This window comes from Leucoraja erinacea, unplaced genomic scaffold, assembly GCF_028641065.1.
Source record: "Leucoraja erinacea ecotype New England unplaced genomic scaffold, Leri_hhj_1 Leri_313S, whole genome shotgun sequence".
Taxonomy (NCBI): domain Eukaryota; kingdom Metazoa; phylum Chordata; class Chondrichthyes; order Rajiformes; family Rajidae; genus Leucoraja; species Leucoraja erinaceus.
In genome coordinates this window covers 26,628-41,101 of record NW_026576214.1, presented here as the reverse complement: position 1 = coordinate 41,101, position 14,474 = coordinate 26,628, and the positions used below count along the sequence as shown (strand labels likewise).

Below are 14,474 nucleotides of genomic sequence, written 5' to 3'. Positions count from 1 at the left end.
GGGGAGGACGTACAAAATCCGTACAGACAGTATCCGTAATCACCATCCAGCCCTGAATCTGGTGGGCAGGAGAGAGATTTGTGGTCCTTGGTTATAAAAAAATAGACACAAAGTGCTGGAGTAACTCAGCGGGTCAGGCAGCATCTGTGGAGAACATGGATAGGTGATGTTTCATCAATGCTGACTGGGGCACATACTCCACCACACTTCATGAAGTCAGTAACTTGCTCCTTCATCTTGCTGACATTACACTGGCACCGTGTAACTAAACTCTCCCTCTGTCCTGTACTCCGTCTCATCATTTTTCATAACCCAGCCCATCACGATGGTCTCATCACAGTCACAGTGATATAGAGTGGAAACGGGCCCTTCGGCCCACCTTGCCCACACTGGCCAACATGTCCCAGCTGTCATCTGCAGACTTGTAGATGGGGTGAGAATTAGTATTAGGTGAGTGTAGAGGGACTAGAGTAAGGGTGAGAGAAGGCAGCCTTGTGGGGCACTGGTTTTGGCACCCATGCTCACAGTGTGGTCCATGTGTCAGAGAGGGTCCAGGTTTATAGGGGTGGGGGGGGGGGGGCATTGTTTGTGTGCAGTGTGATTCCAGGGGGTGTTGGGACTGTGTACGATGACCAACACTGATGTCAACCTACAGCATTGTGGAGCTGACCTGGTGACAGCTGATGATTCTGGGCTGCTGTGTGTCTGGAAATCAGGTGACGACTTCAAACTGCTGCACAAGATTCCATCGTATGGGTGAGTGTTGGCAGAAAGATCACTGTTGTTGATGGTACCTGGTGCTGGGAAAATCCTCATGCCACCCACCCACCCACATCCCCACCAACACCCACCCACCCCCACTCCCCAAAACAACACTCCCACCCCCCATGCATACACCAAACCCACACCACCCCCTCACCCACACTCCATCCACACCCACACACCTATCCACATCCCCCACACCCACCCACTCCCACTCCTGCCCATACACCCCCACCCACACCCCTATCCCCACTCCCACCCCCCCCACACACCACATGCCCCCCTTCCCCCACCAACACTGTACCCCCACTCACTGCCACACCCACATCCCCACTCCCACCCCCACCCACAATCCACCCACCCCTACACCCCCCCACCCACCCCCACGCACACACCCCCACACACCCATACAAACCCACTGACCCACACAACCGCACTCACCCGCACACACACCCGCATGCACCTGCACACACATTCTGAAACACCCCCACACACACTCACACAACTGCACACACCCACACACACCCCCACACACACACACACACCCACACACACCCACACACACCCACACACACCCCCACACACACACACACACACACACCCCCACACCCACACTACCCCACACCCCCACACCCCACCCACATCCACACCCCTCCACTACCACACCCCCCCACTACCACACCCCACCCCACACCCACATCGAACTCCCACGCACCCCCACACCCCCACCCACACTCACATCCCCACCCACACTACCCCACTCCCCACGTCCTATTGATGCAGAAAGACAATACATGATTACAATTGAGCCGTCCACAGTGTACAGATACAGGCTAACGGGAATAATGTTTAGTGCAAGGTAATGTCCAGTAAAGATTAAAGATAGTCCCAGGGTCTCCAGTGAAGTAGACAGTAGTTCAGGACCGCTCTCACTGACGGATGTAACTTGCTGGCCATCATGGTGGGATTCTAAACCACTCACCTGTGCATCACTGCTCACAGTTTCTGGCTTAGCTGAAATACCCACCACACTACAAAACCAGTCAAGAATCCTAGAGCCACAGTCCTCCTTGCCCATGCCGACCACTGTACCTGTCCACACTAATCCCATTCACGTGCCTGCAACAGCATAGCACCGGAACAGGTCATTCTGCCCACGATGTCAGTGCTGAACATGATGCCTGGACCAACTCATCAGCCAGCACATGATCCATATCCCTCCATTCTCTACACTTCCATTGCCTATCCAAATGTCTTTTAAATTCTGTGATTATATCAACCTCCACCACCATCCCGTTCCAGCACGTTCCAGGTCCCGCCACCCTCTGTATAAAAATAACTACTGCTTTAAACTTCCCCCTCTCACCTTAAAGTTCTGCTCTTTAGTAGTTGACATTTCCATCCTGGGAAGAAGGTTCTGTCGGTCTACACTGTCATCATTTTATTTAATTTGCTGAGGTCTCCGTGCAATCTCTGGCATTCAAGAGAGAACAATCCAAGTCTGTCCAACTTGTGCCTGTATCTGAAACTCTCTAATCCAGACAGCATTCTGGTAAACCTCCTCTGCAGCCTCTCCAAAGCCTCTACATCCTTCCTGTTATGGGAGCAACCAGAACTGCACGCAATACTCCACATGCGGCCTGACCAAAGTCCCATAAAGCTGTATCGTGACTTCATGACTCTTGTTTATGCTGACCAATGCAGGCCAGAATACCATTAGCATTCTTTGCCATCATCCACTTGTGTTGCCACTTTCTGGGGCTCATGGATGTGACCTGAACCTTTCCCATCAACCCGTTAAATGTAGATACTGTACATTGTTCCAACACATCCTTTGGAAGCTTAGATATTCACCAGCCAGAGGCTGACTAACCTACAAACCTGCACGTCTTTGGGATGTGGGATGAGACCAGAGCACCCAGAGAGAACCTGCACAGGGAGAATGTGCAAACTCCGTACAGCGAGCACCCGAGGTCTGGCACTGTGAGGTAGCGGTTCTACCCGCTGTGCCATCCTAATTTATTACTTTCTTTATTATATTGATGTGTTATTGTGATAAGCTGCAGCAAGGAAGAGTTTTATTGTTCCATTGCCGGTACATATGACGATGAAACAATCTTGACCATTGTGCATCGCTTCACATGCACACACGTGTAATGGGCACATGTATAATGGGCACACATGTGACAGGCACACATGTGTAATGGGCACACATGTGTGACAGGCACACATGTGTAACGGGCACCCACGTGTAATGGACACGCGTGTGTTTGTGTCAGTGGTGAAGCTCTACAATGATGATAAGCTCACTCGCTTCAGGCAGAGTGAGGGTGGAGGTCAGTGAGTGATTGACGGGGCTGAGCTGCTGCCCAGTCCCTGGTGCCCATTGCCCCGTGCCCATGTGGTGTGGCTGCCGCACCCTGACCACTGGCCTCAGGGTCAGCGCCACTGTCCCCAGGGTGGAGGGTGAGTGGGTGTTGGTATCGGGGGTGTTGGCGTCTGGGGTGTGGGGTGCCCACTAACATGCCCATTGCCCCCAGGATGAGGTGGGTGTGGGGGGGGTTGGGTGTGGGTATGGTGGTAGCTGTGCGGGTGGGGGGGGTGGGATAGGTGTGGGTAGGTGTGGAGGGGTGGGTGTGTGGGGGGGATGGGTGGGGTGTGGGGGTGGGTGTGTGGGGGGGGGGGTGTGGGCAGGGTTGTGGGTGTCCGGGGCCCACTAACATGCCCATTGCCCCCAGGATGAGGTGGGTGTGGGTGTGGGGTGGGGGGGGGGGGGGGGGGGGGGGTGGTTAGGTGTATGTGGGGTTGGGCGTGGGTATGGTGGTAGCTGTGGAGGGGGGGGGGTGGGGATGGGTGTGGGGGGAGGTGTGGGGGGTGGGTGTGTGGGGCTAGGTGTGGGGGGATGGGTGGGGTGTGGGGTGTGGGGTGGGGTGTGTGGGGGTGGGTGTGGGCAGGGTTGTGGGTGACCGGGGCCCACTAACATGCCCATTGCCCCCAGGGTGAGCTGCAGCTCGGTGCGGATGTGGGCCGGGGTGATTGTGGGGGGATACGGGAACGGAGAGATCCAGGTGTACGACGCAGAGAGTGGAGCCATGCAGGTGGAGGTGAAAGCTCACGCCCGCTGGATCAGCAGCCTGGACATCGCCCCCGCCACAGGCAAGGTACCGGACAATCTGCCCCCTCCCACCAACACCCCCCACTCACCCCACCGCCATACCCCGCCCCACGCACGCCCATCCTCATCCCCCCTCACCTCCATCCCCCTCCCCACTCACCCCACCCCTCACTCAGTCCGAGTCCTCACCAACCAGCGACACTGACACTATCCTACACACTAGGGACAATTTACAAGTATACCAAGCCAATTAACCTACAAACCTGTGCTACGCAGAGAGTGGAGCCGTGCAGGTGGACGTGAAAGCTCATGCTTTCAACTCCTAGTTTCCTGCCTAATTCACATGACCTGATGGGACTGAAGGCTGATAAATTCCCTGGGACTAGTGATCTGCAACCTAAGGTAATTAAGGAAGTGGCTCTAGAAATCATGGATGCATTGGTGATCATTTTCCGATGTTCTATAGATTCAAGATCTGTTCCTGTGGATTGGAGGGTAGCTAATGTTTAAGAACCCAGTGTTTAAGAAAGGCGGGGGAGAGAAAACAGGGAATTGTAGACCAGTTAGCCTGAGATCGGTGGTGGGGAAGATGCTGGAGTCAATTATAAAAGATGAAATAGCCGCACATTTGGATAGCAGTAACAGGATCGGTCCGAGACAGCATGGATTTATGAAGGGAAAATTATGCTTGACTAATCTTCTGGAATTTTTTGAGGATATAACTAGGAAAATGGACAAGGGAGAGCCAGTGGATGTAGTGTATCTGGAGTTTCAGAAAGCATTTGATAAGGTCCTACATAGGAGATTAGTGGGCAAAATTGGAGCACATGGTATTGGGGGATGGGTACTGACATGGATAGAAAATTGGTTGGCAGACAGGAAACAACGAGTAGGGATTAACAGGTCCCTTTCAGGCAGTGACTAGTGGGGTACCGCAAAGGCTCGGTACTGGGACTGCAGCTATGTACAATATACATTAATGATTTAGATGAAGGGATTAAAAGTAACATTAGCAAATTTGCAGATGACACAAAGATGAGTGGCAGTGTGAACTGTGAGGAGGATGCGATGAGCATGCATATGTTGATAGAATGGAGTGGCTGGGCTTGTATACTAAGGAATTTAGAAGGATGAGAGGGGTTATTATTGAAACATATATGATTATTAAGGGTTGGGACACGCTAGAGGTTGGAAACATGTTCCCGATGTTGGGGGAGTCCAGAACGAGGGGCCACAGTTTAAGAATAAGGGATAAGCCATTTAGAACGGAGATGAGGAAAAACGTTCACACAGAGGGTTGTGAATCTGTGGAATACTCTGCCTCAGAAGGCAGTGGAGGCCAATTCTCTGGATCCTTTCAAGAATTATATAGAGCTCTTAAAGATAGTGGAGTCAGGGGATATGGTGAGAAGGCAGGAATGGGGTACTGATTGGGGATGATCATCCATGAGCGCAGTGAATGGCGGTGCTGGCTTGAAGGGCCGAATGGCCTACTCCTGCACCTATTGTCTATTGTCTTTGGTGTGTGGGAGAAAACCGGAGAACCCAGAGGAAACCCACGCAGATCACTGGGAGAACGTGCAAATTCTGCACAGAGAGCACCCGTAGTCAGGATTGAACCCAGGTCTCTGGTGTTGTGAAGCACCAACTCTACCACTCTACCCCCCCTTCTGTCCCCACCCCCTATCTCTGCCCCAACCCCGCGCTTCCCCCCCCCCCCCCTCCTCACCCCCATGCTGCCCTTGACCTCTATGTCGGTGCTGTCTGACTCCGTAGGCTGTGTGTGTGGGCGTGTGTGTGCGTTTGTGTGCGCGTGGGCATGGGCGGAAATCCCTTTTAACCATATAACCATATAACAATTACAGCACGGAAACAGGCCATCTTGGCCCTACAAATCCGTGCCGAACAATTTTTTTTTCCCCTTAGTCCCACCTGCCTGCACTTATACCATAACCCTCCATTCCCTTCTCATCCATATGCCTATCCAATTTATTTTTAAATGATACCAATGAACCTGCCTCCACCACTTCCACTGGAAGCTCATTCCACACCGCTACCACTCTCTGAGTAAAGAAGTTCCCCCTCATATTACCCCTAAACTTCTGTCCCTTAATTCAGAAGTCATGTCCTCTTGTTTGAATCTTCCCTATTCTCACAGGGAAAAGCTTGTCCACATCAACTCTGTCTATCCCTCTCATCATTTTAAAGACCTCTATCAGGTCCCCCCTTAACCTTCTGCGCTCCAGAGAATAAAGACCTAACTTATTCAACCTATCTCTGTAACTTAGTTGTTGAAACCCAGGCAACATTCTAGTAAATCTCCTCTGTACTCTCTCTATTTTGTTGACATCCTTCCTATAATTGGGTGACCAAAATTGTACACCATACTCCAGATTTGGTCTCACCAATGCCTTGTACAATTTTAACATTACATCCCAGCTTCTATACTCAATGCTCTGATTTATAAAGGCTAACATACCAAAAGCTTTCTTTACCACCCTATCTATATGAGATTCCACCTTCAAGGAACTATGCACGGTTATACCCAGATCCCTCTGTTCAACTGTATTCTTCAATTCCCTACCATTTACCATGTACGTCCTATTTTGATTTGTTCTGCCAAGGTGTAGCACCTCACATTTATCAGCATTAAACTCCATCTGCCATCTTTCAGCCCATTTTTCCAAATGGCCTAAATCACTCTGTAGACTTTGGAAATCCTCTTCATTATCCACAACACCCCCTATCTTGGTATCATCTGCATACTTACTAATCCAATTTACCACACCTTCATCCAGATCATTGATGTACATGACAAACAACAAAGGACCCAACACAGATCCCTGAGGCACCCCACTAGTCACCTTGCTATTCCTGCATTTATACCCAACAGTTGAACCTTCTTAACCAACCTTCCATGAGGAACCTTGTCAAAGGCCTTACTAAAGTCCATATAGACAACATCCACTGCTTTACCCTCGTCAATTTCCCTAGTAACCTCTTCAAAAAATTCAAGAAGATTAGTCAAACATGATCTTCCAGGCACAAATCCATGTTGACTGGTCCTAATCATACCCTGTTTATCTAGATGCTTATATATATTATCTCTAAGTATCTTTTCCATTAATTTGCCCACCACTGAAGTCAAACTAACAGGTCTATAATTGCTAGGTTTACTCTTAGAACCCTTTTTAAACAATGGAACAACATGCGCAGTACGCCAATCCTCGGGGACTATTCCCGTTTCTAATGACATTTGAAATATTTCTGTCATAGCCCCGGCTATTTCTACACTAACTTCCCTCAATGTCCTAGGGAATATCCTGTCAGGACCGGGAGACTTATCCACTTTTATATTTTTCAAAAGTGTCAGTACTTCTTTTACTTTGAACCTCATAGTATCCATAGCTACTCTACTAGTTTCCCTTACCTCACATAATTCAATATCCCTCTCCTTGGTGAATACCGAAGAAAAAAAATTGTTCAATATCTCTCCCATCTCTTTTGGCTCTGCAGATAGCTGTCCACTCTGTCTCTCCAATGGACCAATTTTATCCCTCGTTATCCTTTTGCTATTAATATAGCTGTAGAAACCCTTTGGATTTACTTTCACCTTACTTGCCAAAGCAACCTCATATCTTCTTTTAGCTTTTCTAATTTCTTTCTTAAGATTCTTTTTACATTCCTTATACTCCTCAAGCACCTCATTTACTTCATGCTGCCTATAATTATTGTAGATCTCCCTCTTTTTCCGAACAAGATGTCCAATTTCCCTTGAAAACCAGGGCTCTTTCCAATTTTTACTGTTTCCTTTCAACCGAACAGGAACATAAAGATTCTGTACTCTTAAAATTTCCCCTTTAAATGTCCTCCATTTCTCTTCTACATCTTTCCCATAAAACAAAATGTCCCAGTTCACTCCTTTTAAATCATCTTGCATCGCATCAAAGTTAGCCTTTCTCCAATCAAAAATCTCAACCCTAGGTCCAGTTCTGACCCTCTCCATGGAGAGACATGGAGGGGGACACAATTTCCTGGCGGCCCGATGTCAAGTGTGCATGAAACTAACAATTAAAACACACACACACACACACACACACACACACACACACACACACACACACACACACACACACACACACACACACACACACACACACACACACACACCACCACACACACACACACACACACACACACACACCACCACCCACACACACCCAGTCCATCACCGGCTCCACCACTCCCCCCCAGCCCCCCCCCTCCCAGTCTATCACCGGCTCTGACCTCCCCACCAGCAAAGGGATCTATCGCAGTCAACAAGGCACAAACAGCATAACCGCCCACACCATCCTGGTCACACACGTCCAGGTTCAGGAAGAGACACTTCCCCACAGCCATCAGGCTATTAAACACATCATCAAATGAGCTCTGAACAATAACAATCTATTATTATTATTGCACTATATCTGTTTATATATTGTGTGTATATATGGTCTATAGACACACCAAACTATTATCTTCCATTTTGTATTATGTTTACATCTTCTGTTGTGCTGCAGTAAGTAAGAATTGAATTGTCCTTCTCTTGGCCTCAGAGCGCGGTGGAGGCCGGTTCTCTGGATGCTTTCAAGAGGGAGCTAGATAGGTCTCTTAAAAATAGCGTAGTCAGGGGCGATGGCAGGAACGGGGTACTGATTGGGGATGAACAGCCATGATCACATTGAATGGCGGTGCTGGCTCGAAGGGCCGAATGGCCTACTCCTGCACCTATTGTCTATTGTCTATTGGGACACATGACAATAAAACTCTCTTGACTTGACTCTTGACATCTTACACACATCTTACACACATCTTACTGTAACGATCCTGGGGCCTGGGGAAGACTTGAGAGACAGTGAAAGAAGACCAAGTGTGGTTTAAATTAAAATAGATATATATTTGCGCTGAGGCCTAACATCTAGAAGCTGGCGGCCTCCGACCTTGAGGGGTCCGGTCGCAGTCTGGACGTACCATCACGAAGCTGGCTGACTTTGGAAGCTGTGGTGGCGTTGCGGCTGCGACTCGACTTCGAAGGCTTTGGCTGCGGGGCCTGCGGATGGTAACATCGGGAGCTCACAGGTCCCTGGTTGATGACCGACATTCGGGAGCTCCAGCCACAGCAGCCTCTTTCGCCCCGAATCATGAGGCTTGATTTGGCCCGTTCACGGGCCTTTCATCACCCGGCGAGGCTTAAAATCGGCCACGGGATCTACCATTGACTGGCAAGGGCTTCAGCATCGAGAGCCTCGATCACAAGAAATACATGGGAGTAGTTGTTCCCCACCTCTCAAAACATGAGGGGGCACGTTACCCCCCCCCCCCCCCCCCCCCGGATATCCGCCCATGTGTGTGAATGTGTGTGTATGTGTGCGTGCGTGCGTGTGTGCCGTGTTGCTTGGGGCCTCAGCTGCTCCCAGGGACGTGACTGCCCTCCCTCCACAGCTGGTGTCGGCAGCTGAGGATTCCTTCGTCAGCGTGTGGATCCTGTCCCGCAGCCCAGAGACCAACGGCATTGAGGTGAGTTAATTTAAATAAAAGGATAAATACATAGAGCTTTAAAACAAGATTAAAATTACCATGTCTAAAAACAAAAAGTAGGCCTAAAATTTACAATAGAATAAAAACAGACATTCCGACCAGTGGCTTTACTTTGACAGGTGCCGAGCTGTCAAAGTATGGACGAGGTTGAATGTGTTTGTGAACGATATTTGGGGAGGGGACACAGTCTGTTAATCAGTCTTATTGCCTAGAGGGGTAGAGAGTTGAGCAGAGAGTTTAGAAAATGAAGTAGAGAATTGGGTATAGAGTTGAGAGTTCGGTAGAGAGTTGTTAGTTTGGTAGAGTTGAGGGTTGGGTTGAGAGTTGGGTGGAGAGTTGAGAGCTGGGCAGAGGGTTGAGCAGAGAATTAAATAGAGAGTTGAGTAGAGACGCTTTGTTGGCTAGATAGTTGAGAGTTGGTTGAAGTTGAAAGTTGGGTAAAGAGTTGAGAGTTGGATAGTGAGTTGGGTTGAAAGTTGAGTGGCAAGTTGGGCAGACATTTGGTAGAGAATTGGGCAGAGCATTGGTCAGACAGGTGGGCATAGAGTTGGGCATAGAGTTGAGTAGAGAACTAAGTAGAGTTCAGTGGAGACCCTTCATTCGGCAGAGAGTTGAGTAGAGAACTAACTAGAGAGTTGAGTAGAAAATTGAGCGTCGGGTAGAGTTATATAGAGAGTTGGATAGAATTTTGAGTGAAGAGTTGAATTGGGTCAAAGACCAGAGGACGTAGGTTCAAGGTGAAGGGGAAATTATTTAACAGGAATCTGAAGGGTAACCTTTTCATACAAAGGGTGGTGGGTGTATGGAACAAGCTGTCAGAGGAGGTAGTTGAGGCAGGGTTTATCCCAACATTTAAGGAACAGTGAGATAGGTACATGGATAGGGCAGGTCTGCAGGCAGGTGGGACTAGTGTAGTTAAGACATTGTTGGCCGGTAGACAAAAGTGCTGGAGAAACTCAGCGGGTTCGGCAGCATCAATGGAGCGAAGGAAATAGGCTTATTTCCTTCGCTCCATTGATGCTGCCGCAACCGCTGAGTTTCTCCAGCACTTTTTTCTACCTTCGATTTTCCAGCATCTGCAGTTCCTTCTTGAACATTGTTGGCTGGTGTGGGCAAGTTGGGGTGAATGCCTGTTTTCACACTGTATCACTCCATGAGTCTATGAGGGTTTCTATGCTTGTAGTAAGAGGATGGAGGTGAGGTACTAACTGAGTATTTTGCATCAGTATTCACATAGAGAAACACTTGGTGGGCAGTGAGATCAATGTGGAGAACACTAATATGCTTGACAAGGTTGAGATGGAGAAAGAGGTGATGCTGAGGCTCTCCAGAAACATTAAGGTGGATACGTCCCCAGGGCCTGATGGCATCTTATTCATACAAGGCATAGGGTTATGGTGGAAGGGAGATATTCAGGCTGGAGGTTGGTGGTGAGTTCCAGTGTTGGTTTTGCACATGTTATGGGATCTTTGCTAAGTTTATATTAGGAGTTGCAGACAGTGAGGAAGGCTGTCAGAAGATGCATATGGAGATGAGGGGAGCAGTGAGGGTGTGGTGAGTGGTGGAGGGGTTGTGAGGGAACAGTCACAACAACAGTGTGGGGGAGGGGACGTTGCAGGGGGCAGTGAGAGGGGCGGGGAAGGGGGACGGTGTCAGGGGGAGTGTGTGGGGATGGGGGGTGTGGGTGGGGCAGTGTGTGGGGGAGGGGAGCAGTGAGGGGGGTAGTGGGTGGGGAGAGGGGCGGGGAAGGGGACGGTGTGAGGGGGAGTGTGTGGGGGGAGGGGGACGGTGTGAGGGGGTAGTGTGTGTGGGAGGAGGGTGAGGGGGGGGTCAGTGTGCAGGGGAGGTGTGTGGGGGGGAGGGGACGATGTGTGTGGGGAGGGGACAGTGTGGGGGAGGGAGAGGGGCGTGTGAAGGGGGGGCGGGGACGGTGACGGTGTGAGGGGGTCAGTGTGTGGGGGAAGGGGTGACGGTGTGCGGGGGAGGGGCGGGGGAAGGGTGGACGGGTGTGTGAGGGGGGGGAGGGGACGGTGTGAGGGGGGTGTCAGTGTGTGGGGGAGGGGGGACGGTGTGAGGGGGGGCAGTGTGCGGGGGGGGAGGAGCGGGGGAGGGGACAGTATGAGGGGGCAGTGTGAAGGGGTGAGGGTGGCAGTGTGCGGGGAGGGGGCAGTGTGTTGCATGGCAGAGTGTGACACCTACCGTTTGACAGATGGAACATCTGCACACAGAGTGTGTGACGGACATCCTGATGTGTGGCGCCAGGTTCTGTGACCCTGAAGGCAGCTCGTTTGCGGTGAGCGGATACGACCTGAGTGAGATCATCCGTTTTGTCCAGGTGTAGGTGAGGGTGCCGGGTACAGGTTGCCCCTAACGCCCGCTGACCCAGAGCACACAGCCTGACAACAGCTCTGCCCCTCCACTGGGCCCAGTGGGCAGCTCTGTATCTGCAAAGGCGGCCTGGTCTTTGTGCCCACTGATTCTCTCTGTGTCCACACCGCCCTTGGGCAGCTCCAGGCTGTGCCACACAGAGCACCCACCACCGGCTCGTCTGTCGCCCCGCACCCACCACTGTCTGGGAATCTAAACAAATGGTGCTTTCACTAAAGCTGGCCGCACGCACACGCACACACACGCACGCACGCACGCACGCACACACACACACACAAAAACACACACACACACACGCACGCACACACACACACACACACACACACACACACACACACACACACACTTCTGTCCTTGCTTCCAGTGGTCATCGCAACCCTCTCTCAGAACAGTGAAAAATGTTTCCCCTTGATCAACAGGACTTCGACAACAAACTGCCCGTTAATTAGTTCATCAGTCTTACAATACATCTCCCATGTTCAGTGTCAGTCTGTGTTACACTACATCTCCCATGTTCAGTGTTCGTTAACCTTTGCAAATTGAGTTTGTTTCAAGATGTTTGGATGCTATTTAGGAAGAGAAGGCTGTTTTAATTATTCAGCTGGCAATATAACATTACGTGTGACGTTCTGCTTTAATAAAAGTAATCTGTATTAAGTCTGCAGATTGTGTGAAACATTTACCTTTGCATGTAAAATCCACCTTTTCTTTCAACACCAAATGTTACAGCTAGGTGGAGGTTACCTTGTGAACAAGGCTGTAGGTGCTGGGGTCAAGTCAAGAGTGTTTTATTGTCAATTGTCCCAGATAGAACAATGACATTCTTACTTGCAGCAGCACAACAGAATATGTAAACAAAGTTCAGTGTGTGCATATGTACATAGATTGAATTGAATTTCCTTTATTGTCATTCAAACAAGTTTGAATGAAATTTCGTACCATGCAGTCATGACAGTAAAAGGCGACAAAACACAATGAACACAATTTAACGCAAACATCCATGACAGTGAATCTCCAGGCACCTCCTCACTGTGATGGAAAGCAAAACGTCTTATCTCCTCTCTGCCCATTCTCCCGCGGTCAGGCAGTCAAACTGCTGCGTCGAGGCTCTCGATGTTGAAGGTGATGGTAAATCATGCGGCCGATTTTAAGCTCCGCGAATGGGCCGATTCAAACGATTTGGGGCGGACGAATCTGCTGTGGGGGCTCCCGAAAATCGGTCAGCAACCAGGGACCTGCGAGCTCCCGATGTTACCGTCCACAGGGCTCGCGGCTGAAGGCTCCGAAGTTGGATTGCCACAGCGCCCAAAGTCAGCCAGCACCGCGATGGTGACTCCACAGGCTCTGCGACCGCAACCCACATGGTCGATTCCAGTTGGAGGCCGCAAGCTCCACGATATTAGGCCTCAGCGCAGATGGAGATACGAGAAAGAAAAGGTCGCATCCCCGTTGAAGGAAGAGATTTTAAAAAGGTTTATCCCACCCCCACATATACACAACTAAAAATAGACTGAAACATACATCTAACAAGACAAATATAAAACAAAATGAAGAAAGGTAGACGGACTGCAGGCGAGCCGCAACTGCTTGGGCAGCGCCGCCACTTCCGGATACATACACACACACACACACACACATGTCCGCAGAAGGGTCTCGACCCGAATCCAGGGCTGCTGACGGTGGGCTGAATGCCGCCAATTGCCACACCTGATGCCATGAGTGCCCTCTGGAGCAAGTCCTCGGCATTGGCGTTAGGCTTCAGATGTGGGCAATGGCGACATGAGAGGCTGCAGGCCCTGAGGTCAGGGGCACAAACGAGCTACTGGGGACAGCACCGTGTGGGGAACAACATGACACATTCATCTGGGCTGTTTTAGGAAGTCTGGCTCCAGTTATGGCAACAGGGAGGGAGGCTTGTCCATATTGTCCCATCGCACACAGACTACATGGATAGGACAGGTTTGGAGAGATATGGACCAATCGCTGGGAGGTGGGACTAGGGTAGTTGGGACATGTTGGCCGGTGTGGGCAGGTTGGGCAGAAGGGCCTGTTTCCACACTGTCACTCTGACCTTGACCATCACACATTGCTGGGTAGATAGAGCGTGGGGTAGTCACAGAGTGGGGCTTGTATATGTTGTCCCACCACACACGCACATGCACACGTGTGCAGGTAAATTATACTAAACTGCCAGAGTCATGCCTCTCTACTGTGTACGTGAGAGGGGGAGGAGGGTGAGAGGGAGGGGGGTCCCGGGGAGAGGGATGTTGTGAGGATGGGGAATCTTGGTAGGTATGGAGGGTGTGTTATGGTGTGACCATGTGGCCCGGTGCTGTGTGAGTGCACCTTGTGTCTGAGACCGGGACTCTCCCCCAGACTCCACTGTCCCAACAAGGACTGACCCTGCCCTTGACCTCGCCCTTGACCTCTGCCCTTTTGGTGCTATGATTGAATGGCGGAGTATATTTGATGAGCAGAATGGCCTAATTCTGCTCCTATCACGTATGAACATATTTCCAGTCAATATTGGGAAAGTTAAAATCCCCTACTACGACAACCTTATTAGTCCTGAAGCTGCCTGCAATCTCCTGGCACATTTGTTCTTCTAATTCCCGTTGACTTATTCAGA

General features: G+C 50.4%; 1 protein-coding gene across 2 annotated transcripts in view; it reads left to right on the top strand.

Moving 5' to 3' along the window:
• Positions 1–12,511, top strand: part of wdr54 (WD repeat domain 54) — a 47,130-nt gene extending 34,619 nt beyond the window's left edge. For both annotated transcript variants that reach the window (XM_055630311.1, XM_055630310.1), the window contains exons 8-11: positions 656–756; positions 3,761–3,923; positions 9,362–9,436; positions 11,667–12,511. In XM_055630311.1, the coding sequence (XP_055486286.1) occupies positions 656–756; positions 3,761–3,923; positions 9,362–9,436; positions 11,667–11,798 (471 nt within the window). In that variant the 3' untranslated portion in view covers positions 11,799–12,511. The remainder of the gene's footprint in view (positions 1–655; positions 757–3,760; positions 3,924–9,361; positions 9,437–11,666) is intronic.
• The last annotated feature ends 1,963 nt before the right edge of the window (positions 12,512–14,474 follow it).